The 17305-nt window shown below is 38.8% G+C and overlaps 2 protein-coding genes across 6 annotated transcripts in view; both read left to right on the plus strand.

Moving 5' to 3' along the window:
* The window catches only part of PAIP1 (poly(A) binding protein interacting protein 1), a 28102-nt gene extending 26151 nt beyond the window's left edge, over positions 1-1951 (plus strand). For all 4 annotated transcript variants that reach the window (XM_014964903.1, XM_014964904.1, XM_014964905.1 and 1 more), the window contains one exon: positions 530-1951. In XM_014964903.1, coding sequence (XP_014820389.1) covers positions 530-623 — 94 coding nt within the window. In that variant the 3' untranslated portion in view covers positions 624-1951. The remainder of the gene's footprint in view (positions 1-529) is intronic.
* A 1630-nt stretch (positions 1952-3581) lies between these two features.
* LOC106901917 (chromosome unknown open reading frame, human C5orf34) lies at positions 3582-17186 on the plus strand. Of its 2 annotated transcripts, XM_014964988.1 has the most exons (13): positions 3582-3672; positions 4634-4741; positions 5368-5457; positions 8511-9157; positions 9731-9826; positions 11070-11193; positions 12063-12154; positions 12385-12454; positions 12759-12929; positions 13943-14031; positions 14912-15004; positions 15807-15847; positions 16604-17186. In XM_014964988.1, the coding sequence occupies exons 1-13, from the start codon at positions 3613-3615 to the stop codon at positions 16795-16797; spliced, it is 1875 nt and encodes a 624-aa protein (XP_014820474.1). In that variant the 5' UTR covers positions 3582-3612; the 3' UTR covers positions 16798-17186. The 2 variants fall into 2 exon arrangements, with proteins under 2 accessions (XP_014820474.1, XP_014820473.1); XM_014964987.1 differs by lacking the exons at positions 3582-3672; positions 4634-4741 and adding an exon at positions 5030-5234.
* Positions 17187-17305: the final 119 nt, after the last annotated feature.

Genomic DNA, 17305 nt, shown 5'->3' on the forward strand with positions numbered 1-17305 from the left:
CAACCAAGACAGTTGATGCAGTATTTGAAGTAGGATGTTCACCAACCAAAAATTATTTAACTAATTAATTAATATAATTTTTAATATTTATATTATATATAATAAATATATATTTATATATATGAATAATATAATATTTAACTAATTAAATTAATATAATATGCTAATTATCTTTTTTTGCAAATAGAACAGTACAGATACATGATTAAATTTTAGGAAGCTTGGAATGCATTATTGCATTTTCTATCATAACAGGAACTATTTCTGTCTTTTAAACTCTGGACAGTGTAAGATGATTTAAAATGGCGACAAACACTGTAGCTATTTGTACATATCTGTGCTGCTTTGAGGTTTCTGTGTATTTGTTTTCCTAGTAGCCATGGTTTTTTTCCTCTTAACCACATTTAAGAAAATGTCATTGTTAACTGCAATTTATAAGGCTCTATTTTATTCTTGACATCTATGTAAATGTTTCTGAAAATCTGTACGTAAATGTTACATCTTTGGTGACTTTTTTATATTTTTTTAGGTATTTTGATGACGTTGATGATGAGATGGATCCAGAAATTGAAGAAGCATATGAAAAATTCTGTCTAGAATCAGAACATAAGAGAAAACAGTGAGATGTTATACGTTAATGTTAATTTAACCAGTTTAGATATGGTTAAAATACAAGGGGATATAAAACATTTGTACCAAAATAAGGAACTTGAGTTTCTCCAAGTACTGAAGTTATACAATTTCCATTTTGTTTAACAGAATCTGCCAAAAATTGTAAACTTATGCCCTGTAACTTAAAATGTTGTGTATATATCATAGTTTATTTTATGTACAGGTATATGAACAATGTTTTGGCTGCAATAAAAAGATTTAAAAATTATCATAATGGAAATTTAAAATTTAATGGGGAACTGTCCCATAAATTTTTCCCTTGAGGGAGAAAGGGGAAGAATAACTTCATATAAATTTAATTGCTCGCTTGCTTGTTTTAGTATATATTGAGATTTACTCATCTCTTTACCATATGCAAGATACTTGGTACATAGGGGGTTTGGGTTTGTTTTTTTTTTTTGTTAAGGGGAGTAGGATCCAAAGACAGATTATTTTTTTTTTTTGTAGATCACAGTCATGAAAAGTGGTTTGTGAAAGTTTTGTTGGGGAGGCGGGGCGGGGGGGGGTGTGTTTGTTTATTTCCTTTTTCTTCCTTCTCCAAAACTCATATAGGTGAGGTATAGACTCTTTTTTTCTGGAATAAACATGTTATATGTCACCATGTGAAAAAGCAGGCAGTATTTTGGTAGTTCTGTGCTATAAAGATCTTTGGTTCAGATGAGCTTATTTTCAACTTTTACAAGTAAAAGCTATCCTTTAATTTGTTGTGTTCTTCAAGACTAAATGAATATATTTGTTTTAACACATGCTTCTCGAGAGTATGTGTAGTGCTTGACTTGTTTGTTTCTTTTTTTAGTGTATCTAACATGTCTAACCTTCTGGCAACCCTTGTGACTTCCTCCATTCTTCTAATTTTATGTAGTTTGATTTAATTTTGTAGTTGGAGTAAATTCATGTATTTCATAAATGTTAACATTCCGGAGCCAACTGCTCTTTTTTGACACCATATGATCATGTTAGTTTTCCTAGGTTACTCTGTTGTTGTTGCCAAACTCAGTTGTGCTGTTTCCTGTTACCTGTTACTGGTTGACTGAGTAGAACCCCTTTCCAAAAACAAATGGAAATACTTCCCAGGAGTTAGCTACTGTAAAGAACACATGTTGTAAATATGCATGTAAATAGTTCTGTTAATATTTCACTGTTACTTGTTTGGTTCAATAACTTGTGCATCTGCTAATACAGTGAGCACTGACTGTTTTCTGGATGTTTATTTAACATACTTATTTAGGTTGGAGTTTTGGAAAATAAAATTTAACTACGGTTGTTTCCTTTGGTATAATTTACTGCCTTGTATTTTTGCTTTAAAAAAGATATTTTTTCTCTTTGGTCCTTTTTCTATCTCTGCTTCACTTAACATTCTTTTTTTCCCTTGAACTACACAGTTGCAGAGAGTATTATCTTTTAATACTCATTGGAAAAATAAAATTTATCAAAGGGCATTACGGTCATATAAACTACATTAGCATTTCAAAATCTCTAGACTAAAATCCAGAAACTAGAAAAGTGAAACATTAGAATACATATTTTTCATACAAAACTTTTAATCCAAATATAGGTCAGACTTCCTACTGACTTCACAAGCAGTTGTGGAAAACGTATTTACTCAAAACTTAAAGTCCCAAGGAACAAGCATCCATGTATGCATTGCTGTAAAGTAACAGTGTCTTCAAGGAACTCTGCTTTACATGTTTCAGTTATGCATCTTTTGTAGTGTGTCTTTTTTTCCATAAATTAGCTGTCAGACTTGAGATGTCTGCTCTGTCAGCTTGTGGAGACAGTGTGTCTTACATGTAGGTAAGAAGTCCGTCAAGTCATCCTGTGCAAAAATGTTGGGAACTAAGGATTGTATGTATAAAGCAATTCAGATCGAGGTTGCCAAAATAAGCTTTGTCCTCCAGCGGAAATACTGAAAAATCATCAAGTGAGACTTCTGTTCAAAGTAGTGAAGTTTGTGGTCTCTGTCCATATGAAGCTTTTTAAGAGCTTTAAGCTTGTACTGCAGTGAGGAAAAATTGGTTTTAACTCTGCCCTACTGACTAAGGAAGACAGAGTCATCTTTGCCTCAAACACTTAACGACCTTTCCTACTTGTCTTACATCTCAGAGGAGTTATATATGAATTAGTGATGGTGGAATGAGATGCAAGAGAGCAAACAAAAACAGCAGGTTTCATGCTGTCATAATCGTCATTTGCTGTTTGTCTGCCCACTTTTAACTGCTGCTAGTTCTGTGTATGGTGAAGATGAGTCTTCAGAGTTTTAAAGATTATTTCACCTGAATTTTAGCATTTACAAATTTCAAGTGCACGGTGTACTAGAAGTGCTTCTCATCTGCAAGTTTCTGAGCAATACCTTGCAGATAAACAACCCTTTAAAAAGGTGTATTTTCTTTGTGGCAAAAAGGGTAGGGCCAATGAAGGTGCAGAAGCATGACAAGCAAACCTTGGGGGACAACCGGAGGAAACTTCTTTAGTGCTGGTTGTGTTAAGAAACATGCTTTCCATTTGAATTCAAGCACGTGACCAAGCTTCACACAGCAGAAAAAGTATGCACAATACTTGCCACTCCTAACAAATCAACTGCGACTTAACAAAAATATTTTGTATTTTAAAATCTCACTTTGCTTGAAGTAACTTCAGACTGGGCCACAAGAGGTGCTGCTTTCCATGTGCTTTGCTTTTCAATGGCAGTTACACGTTCAGAAATGAAGTCAACTTTTTCTCAGTAGTTTCTTTTCAAGTCTGCTAAGAAGATCTTTGTACTACTGGCCTACTTTTTTTTTTTTTTTTTTTTTTTTTTTTAAAAAAAAAAAAAAAAAAAAAAAAAAAAAAAAAAAAAAAAAAAAAAAGTTCTAGGATTTTTTTTTTTTTTCCTTTTTTTTTTTTTTTTTTTTTTTTTTTTTTTTTTTTAGGAAAACAGATGGTCGCTGGGTTTTTTGAATAATGGTTGTAAGTGTAATTGTAGCACTACAGAAAGAAGCAAGACTGGCTCACCATCATCAGGTATCACAAATTATGCCTAGCTGGGGGTTATTTATTTTTTTTTAAGTTGGAACAATATGGCAGTGAATGTTAGTGACACCCAGTCTGGTTTGTAATAGTCATTTTTATTTCTGCCTAGGACAGTAATTCCGTATCATGTTCTGCCTTTCCTTCCTACCACACAGAACTCATTCAATTAGTGATACCTCAAGTTCACAGCTTCTCTCTGACTGAATTATAGTTCTAATAATCTAGTTTATGCCTGTGGATCCTGGAAGTTAATACCGGAAAAGAAAATGACATTCTGGCCAAGAGTCAGGGAAGATCCCACACTGTTTGTACTCAGGGGTTCACCTTCAGCCTACTTGACCTGCTCCCATGGCGCCTACGCTGAAGGTTCCACCACAGCAGTGAAGTTGCCAGCAAAATACATAAATAATTAAAAGTAAGAAAAGATTGGTAATCCAAACACATGCTTTGAAACTTGCTTCAAGCAAGTATTATGCAGAATACTATTCATTAAAAAGGGCACTGCAGACAGAACCAGGTCTGCAGCCACCCGACTGGATGCTGATCCACTCTCCCCTCTGCTGGGAAGGTGGTTGTAGAGAATGGAAAGGCACTTGTGTGGTTGCACACTGGTCTGAGGTGCCTGTACCTCCATGGGTAAGGAACCGTCCTTGCAGCTGGATGAGAACATACCATCTAGGACGGCCTGCATAGGAAGGGATCTTGAATTACACCTCTTTAGTGCTTTAAGCAGGAATTGATAATAAATTGGCACGTAACCGTCTACATGTCCATCCAGAGAGCGCAAATACCTTCCAAAAACAGCATAATTTTTGAACTGCTCTTTAGGAAGTTAATCCTTTAGTTTATTCAGCTGCCTGTGCTAAGCACAGGGATGCCTGATAGATTTCCTTGCCCTGTGAAACCATGCCTGTATGGCAGCAGGGAATAACTTATCCATCTTCTGTTGTAGGTCTGCAATCTGCCGTCTGGGTCCAGATCCGAAGCCTCCTCCTCCCTTCCCGGAGGTGTGTCAGGGCACCTGCTGAGCGAGGTGTACCTTAAAGAACCGCAGTTACAGGTAAATACGGGTTTGTTAATTTTTTTCCTATAGATTAGGCTTCTGTACTACTAATTCTCCTTTCCGGAGCAATAAAAAAGGCATCCCTATTTCCAGCTGATAAAAATTGAGGGGGGCGGGGAAGAAGTTAAGGACAGGGTTTGCATCCAGCTCGTTTTACAAACGTGTATATAAATCAGGTCACGCTGCCGGCCGGAAGATAACGTTAATTCACCGAGTGAACGGGGCTGGGGGGGGAGGGAGCCCGCCGCCCCGCCCCCTGCTTCCCGCCTTGCGCCGGCGGCCGGTTGCCCGCCCCGGGGGGGGAGGGATGGCGGCGGAGCGGGTGATGGTGCTGTTCGGGGACGGCTCGGTGGAGGTGCATTACGCGGCGGGGTCCCGCCTGCTGCTCTCCCCCTGCGGCTGCGAGTACCTGCACCGAGCGGCGCTGCCCGCCGCACACCGCCCGCAGACCGGCCGCCGGCGGGTGGCCTTCGCCCTCAGCGCCTGCCGGGTAGGGGCGGGGCGGGCCCGCGGGGAGCGGCTGCGGAAAATGAGGGGGTGAAATAACGTTAGAATTGTATCGCTGCCTAGAAAGACTCGGTGTTGGTTTTGCTTTGTTTTGTTTTCCTTCACGCTTCCCGCAGGAAGAAGTGGTGCGAGCTCTGGATTTCCGGAACCGGTTCTGTTCCCCCCCGTACTTACCCGCGCGGGTGATACCTGCGGAGAGGAAAAGGGTGAGCGCTGACACGCGTGGTGCTTTCCTGGGGCAAACTCTGCTGGGGGCCGCACAGAGCCGACCCCCGGCTCTGGGGCAGGGGTGTGAGTGCAGGCGGTGAAGGTCGACGGGCTGCAGTTAGCCAGTCCGTTTGTCAGCTTGGTTAGAGTACTGCCGTTTTAAATTACGGTTTTAACTGTTACTTAGTCCTCTGTTTATGCATATCCTTTGTAGCCGAGCAACAAAGAGTTCGTTTTCTCCTACTGAGACTAAAACCTAGGATTTTGTACACGTGATGGAGTGAACCACTTCATGTATCGTCACTTTTCTACACTCCAAACCTTTAGGGAAGACTCTGTGAAATAGGAGAGTGTTTTCCAGGAGGCTGTCAGGTTCAGATTCCCGTTGTTTCCCCACCGAAGCACCCGTGTGAGTCTGTTATGGGGGTCCTGCGAGGGGACTGGGGCAGAGTGTTGCTCTATGGAAATTGCTGCTCCAGCTCCGGCTGAAGGTCCATGCAGACCCCCGTTTTACCCTTTCTGGGAGCTTTACTCCTTCCCCATCAGCGTGCCTCTGGTGTTCCCACTGAATGCACGCACGCGTGTGTGTGCACTGTGGTGAGAGCCTTAAGACAGCTAATAAATCAGGCAAGTTTTAAAACTTTTAGACTGAGGCTTCATGCTGATGTTTGGTTGCCGAAAACACCGTCAGCCAGTATCAGGGCATACTTCACAGCAGCCACACTGTGCATTCACTGGGAGGTACAGCAGCACCGTACCTGTACTGCACCAGCTGGTACTCCGGGTACAGTACATCAGTACAAGGTACAGTGCTGCCCTACCATCATCGTTGGCACTAGTGGGTGACCCTCCCCCCAGGCCAGAATCTTGTTCTTCTGGAAGGTGGCTGGGTTTATAGGCACTTCCTAAATTACAGCTTCCGCTGTGACCACCTGCTTCAGGATATTGAGGGATAACTTTTCCAGGCCACAGCAAGTGCCTTATCCTGTTGCTTGACTTTTTTTTTTTTTTCTTTGTTTTTGTTTTATCAGCTGATTTATCAGCTGCTGCTTTTCTTAAAGCAAAAGCAGGCTTTTGGTACCTGTTGAGATTGTGCTTCCTCAGTAGTTCACTATCCCTTTATTGTTCTTTGGTGTCCGTCTTCAACCACTGCCCATGCTTCCAAGGCCTTTGCTCTTTCCCACACTTTGTCAGTCCCTCATAATGAGGTAACGATTATCCACTTCACTCAGCACCTTCCCATAAGCCGCTGGTAACGAGCCTAACGGGCAAGCCCTGAGCACCAGAGCCAGGTGGCCTAAGCCTGTGGCCTGTGGCTAGCAGTGGCGATGCTTTTGCAGGGCCAGTGGGTACAAAAACACCTCTACAGTCACACTGGATTATTTCCCTCCTGCTTGAGTTCAGAGCAGTCCAGCGCTGCCCTCCGCTTTGGCCACGCTCCCCCCACAGCTCCAGGCAGCTTGGGGAGGGGGATCTTGTCAGTGGTGTGGCCTGCTCAGAGCTGCAAGCGGTGCTCAGAGCGCAGGTTAATCATCAGCGTGTTCCGTGGAAAGGCTGTATTTTCTGTCTCGGAGCCCATCCTTTTATATGTAAGGTTGGGACTGCTTTTCCTCAGTTCTCCGCCGAATTTTTATCTGCAGCATTATTGTCTGGTCACTCAATGGTCCTTTTGCAGTTCTGTATGGTAAATTTTCGTCTTTAGTGCCCTGAATACCTTGAGCAGCCTTACCCACCTTACTGGTACACACGAGTGCTGCCGTCTTTCCTTCTTATTGGACTCCAGGCTTTTCCAGTGCTGGGCCAAAGTGTGATGGGGGCTGAAGCATACCTGATTAAGGGGCAGTCAAATGAGAAAAAGCTGATGAAACTGAGATAAAACAAATTATGAGGAGTGTGACTACTCATTTGCTAAGGTTTTTTTTCACACCTTAGTGGACTGGGTTTGCATTTCTGTGTTTATTTGGGATCCAGTGCTTTACCTTCAATTGAAAACAGACTGAAGGTGCTTTCTCTGTGGGGATGACATATAAGGACAATTCAAAGGAAAATACCCCATTTTAGGGCAGAACTGCAGATGGTTAGAAAGGCATTCTCTATCTTGATAGAATGTTTCTAGTTTCAGAAGGTGAATAATTCATTTTCTAAACAATAACTTCTTCTTTTTGGGCAAAGCTTTAATATGGGTCTTGAGTTAGGTGTAGTGTTTGTTTCAAGTAATTTGTTGAGAATCCTTTGCTTCTGTTTTGCAGAAGGGGCGGCACAAGGCCATATGCTGTGAAAATGTTTTTTTGTTTTGAACAAGTGCTAATTGAAGTAGCAATCTGTACCTGAATATCATGGTAATGAGATGAAAAGTTTCAAAAGAATAGCGTCAAATGTTGTATTGAAAGTCTAAAATCTTTATTATATTTTAAATTCTTCTTCAGAAATATGTTATATCCACATCCTAGCAATAGCTGTGTAACTTAATCTGCAGTGTTGCAGGATTAAGTAAAATTACTCACCTAGCTGCAAAACATTTCAAATAAATTTTCATTTTGGTAAGAACACATAAATACATGTTACATGCCATTTTACAGGCTTATTTTAATTTTATAAATAAAGAGAAGATGTCAGAGTACATGGGTTTCTGATGTATGGAATTCTAACACGGGCTTTCCATGAAGTCTACTGGTAACTGATGTGATCAAGATAAATTAGGCTTAGGCTTTCTTTTGAGTGTTTCTTAAGAAGCAGTTGGAAACAAATATCTACTGTCTGTGGGCAGTTGTGCCTGGTCAGTTGGCCACGTACCTTACTAGTTTTTGAATGCATATCAAATTAAAACAGTACTGCTAGATAGAAGTCTGTTAGAACAGGAAGCAGATAGGAAGGTTAGATAGTTTGCTTACTCTTGAGTTCACGTATGCCAATAAATATGGAGTAAAGTTTCTTGCCATACATCACCTTGCAGGAGGATTGAATTCATGTAAATGTAAATCCTCTATTGTAATTTCCAGGAAGCAGGTCATTTTTATCTTGCCACAGATTCCAATCCTTTTTCTTGTGTTAGATTCTTTGTAGTGATATCTTAGAAATTAGATGGCCTGACCCTGCTACGGCTGATCTGACAAGATGTATAGACAACGGCAGGGTGAAGATCTCATCGGTAGATGGTTATGCTCACCTTTACCTGTCAGAATTGCAGCAAGAATTTACAGTGGAGTTCTTATGCAAAGTCAGCCAGTCATCTGCAGCATCCTTACGCTCCTCTCAGAAGAGCAGCAACTACCAAACCAGAGATCAGTATGGAAAATCAAGTAAAAATTCTGTTGCAGAAACGTCATTGAAACAAATGAGAATAGAGAATGAGAAGAACGAACATGGTTGTTCTGAAGGTAGATACAGAGAACCAACTGAACCAAGGGACCAGAAAGACAGAGGTGGAGTCCCTGGGTTCTACACAAATTGTTCTTTTGAATACACATGGGTTACGCAGTGTTGGTCTGTTTCCTCCTACCCAGAAGAATGGAAATACCCTTTGTTGTTGGCACTAACGTGCTACAACTCACATACGGATAAGAACGCGGCGAAGGCCTGTGAGAACAACAACCACACATCTATAGAGGCTGATGTATTAACAGACCCAGGAACACATGAAACAGTTTCTCGTTTACCTGCAGCTTTGCCACTCAGCTGCAGAGCCCCACATTTACACAGGTAATTTAAGCTGTTTACTTCGTAGTTGTCAACATATGTTTTACAACTCTGTAATTTGGAATTTCAACCCCTAGCAAGATAACTGAATTCTAGCTATTAAAAAAACCCCTTTGTAGTCTTTTTTTTGGTCAGGTAACATGGTTGGTTGAAAACATGTTTGGTTGAAACATGAAATTTGGGAAACCAACATTCTGCATCCTACTATAGTAAATATAGAGAGATTAGTCCAGTGAAAAATAAACTATTTTCTGATATACTGTATAAATGTGTAACTGAAAAAGAGTTTTGGGTTGGTTTGGGTTTTTTTCATTTTTGAGAAGGTAATACTTCTGAGGTGGGTCAGTGGCATACATTCTCCGTCAGCACCACTAAAAATAATAAAAAAAGACCTTTGCAGGTTTGAGAAACCTTAATTATCCCCATTGGTTACCAAATTAATTATCAGAGGACTCTGAAAATATGTGGCCTCTTTTCCTTTGAATAGGTGTGCATGCATCTATTCTTGGTACAGCACACAAAAAACCCAACCTTTAACCTTCAGATTTACTGAAGCTTTTATTGTATTTTATACAGGTGGACTTTCTGCGACTTCTTTCAGAATCAAGATACTGGAAACTATTCATGCCCTCAGCTAATTCAAATTGTATGGTGCCAGGGTGTTTTTTATAGGTATGTAGGATGTGTTTCATTTTGGGGAGAATTCTTTTGTATGGGAGTTAGGCTTTAAGAAGAAACGTCTTACTTTGTCCCTTTTTCACTCTTTGAGAAATTGAACCCAATCTTCATGCAAGTGCCTGTTTGTTCATTAGACTTCAAATTTTTCTAGTACAGTGGATTTTTAGGTCTGAAAGTGGGTATGCCTGAAACAATCAATCTGAAATCATGTTTAAGGCTTTTAAAGAAGTGATCTGATTATCTGATTTCTTCATGGTTTACTGGACAGCTGGAGCTCCCACAGACTTCACTGACAATTATGGTGCTTGCTTTCTTTGCAAATTATGTTTCTCCTTTTGATGCTGAAGACTTCACGCTTTAGAAATGTTTGTCTTGGTGACCTACATAACTTTCATGTTGCAGGCAGTTAGACTGTATATTTTCCTGGCAAATCACCTTGTCCATATGCTTTAAAAGGGGAAAAAAAAAAAGACTTCTTTCTTTAATTGGCCTCTCAAATTTGTTATACAAACTGAAAATGCTACAGTTGCTATCAGCATCTAGAAGTCTTTAAAGCTTTAATCTTTCTGCCCAGTGTTCTTCATTTTTCTCAGTGCAATTCCTAAATTTTCATTTCATCTGAACAAAACATTTAGCAGCTCTTCAGTGCTATACCTCATTTCTTTGGAAGTATGGTGAGTAGTCATACTCAGTCTTCTAAGTCCCCTAACCAAAGTCCAGGCATCTAACCAGAGAGCTGCAGAACTGGGTCATTAAATGGGTTTTAGGCTCCAAGATACCATGAGACCACAAGTAAAAGACCATTGATCTTAGTGAAAAACTCACAGACCTTCAGTTTGTTCAGGGATTGTTCAGTCTGACAGTTCTCTGTGTGCACTAGGTAGGGCTTGTCCACTAAGAAAATTGGATTTTTCTCTTCAGAATCGCTGTATTTTCTAGCCAATGGAGTGAGCAGCTCTTGTGAGATGTATATCACAACATAAAAAAAAGCTTTCCTTAACTTCTCCCACTCTCCATGCACACATGCAGACAAAGAGCCTGGTAATGCTAATCTTCAGTCTTAAAAGACGTAATTGGCACACTCTGCTGTTATCGAAAGAGTAGAAAGGTTTTCATGTCAGAGTTCTGGTGAAAATTTGTTTCTGCTTAGTGCTTTCTTCAAGTGTACTAACCTGTTTTGTTTGTCTAGTGACACAGCATTTTAAATACTTGTTTAAAATTTTCTTATTTCTCTTAGATTTATCCATGGTAGGACAAACATAACAGAAATTTATCCTGGTGATGGCTCATTTTTCAAGTCAGAGGGAGCATTTTTGGGAAACTATTTTGTACATTATGAAATCCAGAAAGGCACAAAGAAGGTATAAAACTATTTTAAAATATGATCCAAATTTCAAGTTAGCACTTTTCTTAGTTCTAAAACATTTGGCTGTGTAGTCTGTAGCAAAGTCTCTACATTAGTAATTAGTATGATGACTGAATTAAGCAGTCAGTCATACAAAAAAAAGATTACTCATTCTGTTTCAGAATATATTTTTTAAAATAAGAAAACAAGAAGTAAGAAAAATCTTATTCATTGTAACATTTATTTAAGAAGCTCAAGTATGTACTTGCTAGGCATTAAGATTCTACAATAGCCATTTCTCAATAATTTAGAAGAGAAGATTAACCTTTAATATATTGATTAGGTTTTAGTCTTTATGTACTTGGAAGTGTTTTCTTTTTTATTATATGGAGATAGAACCTAGAAGATGCAGATTCTGTTCTGGCTTTGCCACAGACCAGCTGTTCAGTGCTGGAGAAGTGGTTTTGTCTCTCTCTGTCTATTGTTGTTTCCCCAGAGTAGGGATCCTCTCAAGTGTTTATGCAGCACTGTGTATTTTTAAAGCAGAATTAGGGGATTAGGGGTCAACTTTGTACCTTTTGCATGTCGCCTTTAGCATGTAGTCAGAAGTAGTTGCTGAGTAATGAACTGCAGTCTGTATGTTCTGATAAGAGAACTTTTTGGTCTATACCGAGTGACTGCGAGTGTTTCTTCCCACAAAGTAGGCTTAAAGGATACAACTGCATTTTTTTCACTTTTCAAAGAGAGAACTTACCTGTTTTCTGGGACAAAATTAACCATGATTATAGTTGCTTTCCGGAAGGTCAAAAACTTCATATCTTGCAATAATGTTTTCATGCTACAGTACCTGTAACTAACTCATCTCCTTTCTGCTGTTTACTGCAGAGAGAAGAAAAGATGTATTCGGTGAACAGCCTGCCTCCTGATGTACCAGGAAATCCTTACTCTGTATCCTCCATTATTACTCAGGCAACCAAGTAACTTTACTCTACTTTATCTTTGTTACATTAATTCCTCTGACTTTGAAAAGACAGCAAAATTAGTTAAAATTGCACAAAATACTTATTATTACATTAAGTATCAAAATTAATGGAATTTATGTTAGTATTGAGGACATAAATAAACTTACAGAACAGAGGTCGCAACAGTTTAGAAGACATAGTAAGTATGAAATGCTTAATATATTGTTTGTTTTTTTTCTCCTCAGAATACTTCAGTACTGCTACAAGACTAAGCTGTCATTAAGTCATAACTATTATCTCTGCTGCTGGAAAATGGTATGTAGTTGAAGATTTATAAATCTGTCAGTGTTATAAGGACGATGTTACAGGCTATGGGCAATAGGACATAATCTAGAAGGAATAATGGTGAGTGTATCCTCAAAGATTATAAGGTGTGTATTTGGAAACCAAAAGTATGCAGTGTAAAGGTATACTTGTGAAGCAGAAAGCAAACAAACGATCAAGAGAGCTGGTTGTGGTCTGGAAAAACAGGTGAATTGAAAATCTGGGCGAGGTATCAACAGCTGTAGCAGTGAAAGTAACCTTTCCTCAAGTTTTTAATGTGTTTGTTTGGTTCTAGGTACCTGAGACAGACGGACGAGAAATGTTGCCGGTTTCGCTGTATGAAAAGGTTGTTCCCAGCGTAGGAAGACTCGTCGTGTACTCAGATCATAAAGTCCATGCTGCTTTTTGGGATGGGGTGACCTTGAATATGGTCTGGGATTTCAGCTCTTCCTCTAGTGAGATCCAGGTAACTCACAAGTTAGAGGAATGACTATTCTTAAAACTTTTCATGAGAAAGTGTTACTAGGAAACTAATGAGGAAATGAATCAGAAGCTTTGATGCCTACAAAATATAAACTGAAGTCTTCATAACTCACAGCAGTTTGCTGCTGTGGCTTACTCTTGAGCTTGTATAGTAGCCGAAATGAAAATAGAACTATCTGCAAACACTACTGTTAATGTGTTGCCAGTATTTTAACAAGAGACAAGGAGGAAAAATATTTTAGTGCATAACTGATGCCTAAAGAGGTAAATAAAACTGTATCATTTTAAGAAGTCACTCCCATTGATCAAAGAAGGGAGATTTGGGGTTTTTTTATTTCAGTTTATCTATAAATGAGCAAATGGATAGTGAAAAGTTACTTGGAAAGTAACCTTGTGCATATAGTCTTCTGTATACATTTAAAAATCTACTTAATATAGAAGTAAAAAGACTATGTTGATTTTTGCAAAATGGAACTTCAGAGTAAATTATTTAAGTGTGGGATTCAAGGTTGACAGCTAAGACTTTTGGCTTCTATGTGTTTGTTTATTACACTAAGGTGATAAGACACGCAAAAGACACTGAAGTGCCTGAGGATCTCTGTTATTGTTCATAAACAATATAAATATGATAGTAAGTGTCCCAGAAGCTGCAGTGTAACTTCCTGATGTGAGCTAGCTCAAATCATGATAAAGGAGGAAGAATTGAAAAATTCTACAGGTTTGGAAACATTTCTACATAATTCTAGAAATAATTTATTCTTGAATAGCACAAAATGAGTGTTGGGGCCATGCCAGGTGTTTAATTTTGTTGGTTTTTTTTCCTCCTTCACATTTGTCATAGCAGACTATATCAAATTCTGCCCTTAGCAAAACACAAACTTTTAAGTGTTCAAAGTTGAATGTTTATAGATACTTAACTCTTAGGATGGCATATTATACTTCTGGTTTTTTCTTCAGACTGCAGCAGACAATATTTGTAATTTTTTTTCTTCTAAGGTAAATGAAGATGTGGGCTGGTGTAAGTTAACTACTCCTGATGGGCTACAGCAGTTAATACAAATGAGTCACCCTGGAGTCTATGAAAGGTATAAGTAACTTAAACAATTTAAAGCTAAATATAAAAGAATTCTCTACAGATCCTTTCATATGAAGAAATGGCATTTACTGAAAATACATTGGTGGGGAGGCAGGGGAACCAAACATGTAATGATAAAAGCTGCATTTTATATCTGGCAAAGATTCGGGACCTGTATGACTCAGGACCTCTGCATGCTGCCATTCCATTATAATTGTTACAGTAATGTCTTTTTAAAAAAAAGAGCTGCAACTTGGCAGTTAGATCAGTGGATAAGTAAAAAAAAAAAAAAAAAAAAAAATCTTTGCTTTGTCCTATATGGAGCTCCTACATAGAACTGGATAGCACTTTATCCAATTTTTGCTTTATTACAGCTATTGACCTCTGCCTGCAGATTCATAGAGTCATAGAATGGTCCAGGCTGGGAGGGACCTCCAAAGGTCATCTAGTCCGACCCCTCTGCAGTCAGCAGGGACACCCCCAACTAGACCAGGTTGCCCAGGGCCTCATTGAGCCTCACCTTGGCTGTCTGTAATCTGCTTGCCCTAATTACAGCCTCATTATGGGAATCATCAGAAGCTTACTGCACTGCATTTTAGCAAGCAGATATGCACAAACAAAAATTAACATTTGTGCACTATTCATTACAAATCATACAGCTTTGTTATAATTTTCTATAACTGCATAGATTTAAACATGAAGGAGATTCTAGACAAGAAGTGGGAATCAAAAAAAATGGCAAGAAACCTAGAGAAAAAGCTAGATTTTGAGTCAAGTTGTTTTCTTTCAGATCCGGGTGTATTGCTTAATGCCTTCAGTTTTTTGCTTGAATTAATAGTGTATTTCTTATATAAATAATTACTCTTTCCTGAATTTTCCTGTTAACATAGGTACATCAGAACAGCAATAGAATGGTGCAGAGGTTTGAATGAGAGGAAGGAGATTCCTGAATACACTGCACACTCTGTAACTGAAGGAAATTGGTATTCATTTTTATTCTAAATACTTGACTACAAATAATATTGAAAATAAAAACTCCAAAAGGCTGTGAATCTTATAGACTGCATTTCCTAAGGGTTAAAAAATGAAAAGTGTAAGCCCGTGTATTTTGTGCATTTTCATTTTTTTCTTTCAGTGTTTAAGATGTTAGGTAAATTGAGTTCTAGGTGAAGTTTTGTTTCATTGTGCTTCTGCCTGCCTTACTTAAAAGTCAGAATTATGGTGACATTGCTGAAGGAGGATTAGTGTTAGTGAGGTAGTATCAGTGAGGTGAAAAAGAGACACTAGACTACAAATGGCATCTTTTAACAGAACACCAAGCAGTTCAAAATAATACTTTGAACTGCTAAATGACACTTGTATCTCTTGCTAATATATTTGTCCTTTTTAATACATGCTCCTGACCAAAGGTCTACTGACGTCATATACGAAAATATAAGAGTATTAAAAAAGGTGTTAATTGAAATCGATTACACTTACACTTGTACTGTAAATTATAGCAGATTCAGTAGCTGATGAAATGAAAATTGTATCTATATTTATAATATATGCAGCAGAGAGACTATTCTTAGAGCAGTGCCCTGATTTTTGGAAACACAAATGTTTGACATGCAGTCATTGACTAGTGGTATGAAAGACAAAAATAAAGCATTTTTTTCACTTGGATTTTGCTCATCTAATTTTCAGTATTCAGAACCTATTAAAAATTAAAATGTGAAGTAGAGAATACATTTGAGAACCTTTTATGATACTAAATCATTTAATAATCTTTATTTTCTTGGACAGGTCTGCTGATGCTGAGCTCGAAAAAATACAGAGATTTACCTGTATCCTTTTGAAAGCTGTAAAGGTTTTCCACTTTTCTATTCTGCTGTCCATCTGCATATTCAAATTTGCATTTTAGATCATCAAAGTTTCTCTATCCTGTTCTCACTTTCTTCTGCCGTTTTACCCACATCTTAAAATTTCCTTTTTAAGGCATTATTTGTTTTCTTATTTATCATTTTTGTTTGATTGTTTATCTTGTCCAATTCCTGCAGCACAGCACCAGAAACAAAAAATCACCAAAAAAGGAAGCCCTTTGATGGGTATTGCATAAGTTTTGCTAACACTCATCTGCTGATCCGCTTTTGAAAGAGCGATGATGCGGTTGCCTTTGGGCTTGCTGTTGCAGTACAATACCTTTCTGTTTATCAGCTACCTCAGTATTGTTTCACTGGGTTCAGAGAGCTCAAAAAATTGTGGTGCTCTGCATGTGCTTAAAGCCACTCCATAATAGTCTTTAAGCCAGTGTTTGATTTTACTAGTATTAAACGTGCATGTTGTTTAACCATGCAGTGTAACATCAGATACTTTCCTTTTTAAAGCAACTTTTGGATAAACTGAAGTCTTGGAGACATTTTCTATAAATGTTGTAGACATTTTAAGAAATGCACTCTTGTCTTTTTTAGCTTTATGTAATTACCATGCTATGAAATGTGAAACTTTGCCATGCAGAATGATGAGTACAAATATGGAGAAGTATTTTTCTCATTAGGAAGAAGAGATTGATACTTTTTTTTTTCTTAACAAAATAATGCTAGTTTTATTGGATAATACCAATGTTCTGGAAGGGACATCTGCTGCAAAACCCAATCCATCTGGTATTACTGTCAGAAAAACAGAAAACGGGAGCGAGATGGAAGCAATCAGTGAAGCCTGCGTCTTGGAGGCTTTGGAGAAAACTTCTAAAGCAATTCAGGATATTGAGTCTCTGCTTGCAGCTGCTGGGAAGTGAAGCCTCACCACGTACCATGTGAAGACCTGTGTCCCTGCCTTTTGTGGGAGCTGCCCTGGCTGTGGCCGAGGAGGCTCCGAGGTGAAGGCGGAGGGATGAGCTGCCATTCCAACACCACAGCAGGACCACACGAAGTCTTAGGATGCTGCGGTTGCGTATTGTGGACAGGCAAGAAGAACAGGTGAAACAATCGATACATCAGTGCTGACCTGACAACGCTGCTTTTAGGTGTAGGAATGCCTTTGTCTGGATGGATTGATTTTGCAGAGGATTCTGCACGCCACTCGCTCTGCTTAAGTGACTAGGGCCGGGGACACGCGGTTTTAACTGTAAAAACGTGCTTTTATTCAGAAACTGACACCAAGTGCCGAATAAAATGTTTTTCATAACGCGTTCTACTCCGTTCTATTTCTACTCTATGCGTTCTGTGGTAAATAAATATTTATTTCGACCCTCTTCAGCCCTTCCTGGTGCGTGGTCTGGCGCACCGCATCTTTAGTGATTAAAA

This window comes from Calidris pugnax, unplaced genomic scaffold (genome assembly GCF_001431845.1).
Source record: "Calidris pugnax isolate Ruff unplaced genomic scaffold, ASM143184v1 scaffold273, whole genome shotgun sequence".
NCBI lineage: Eukaryota > Metazoa > Chordata > Aves > Charadriiformes > Scolopacidae > Calidris > Calidris pugnax.

Bases quoted from the DNA above. Each gene is read 5' to 3' on its own strand.
- LOC106901917 (XM_014964987.1), top strand. From the start codon at position 5,052: ATGGCGGCGGAGCGGGTGATGGTGCTGTTCGGGGACGGCTCGGTGGAG. The intron at 9,827-11,069 runs GTATGTAGGATG...TATTTCTCTTAG, and splicing joins TGCCAGGGTGTTTTTTATAG to ATTTATCCATGGTAGGACAA. The intron at 15,848-16,603 runs GTATCCTTTTGA...AAATAATGCTAG, and splicing joins AAAAATACAGAGATTTACCT to TTTTATTGGATAATACCAAT.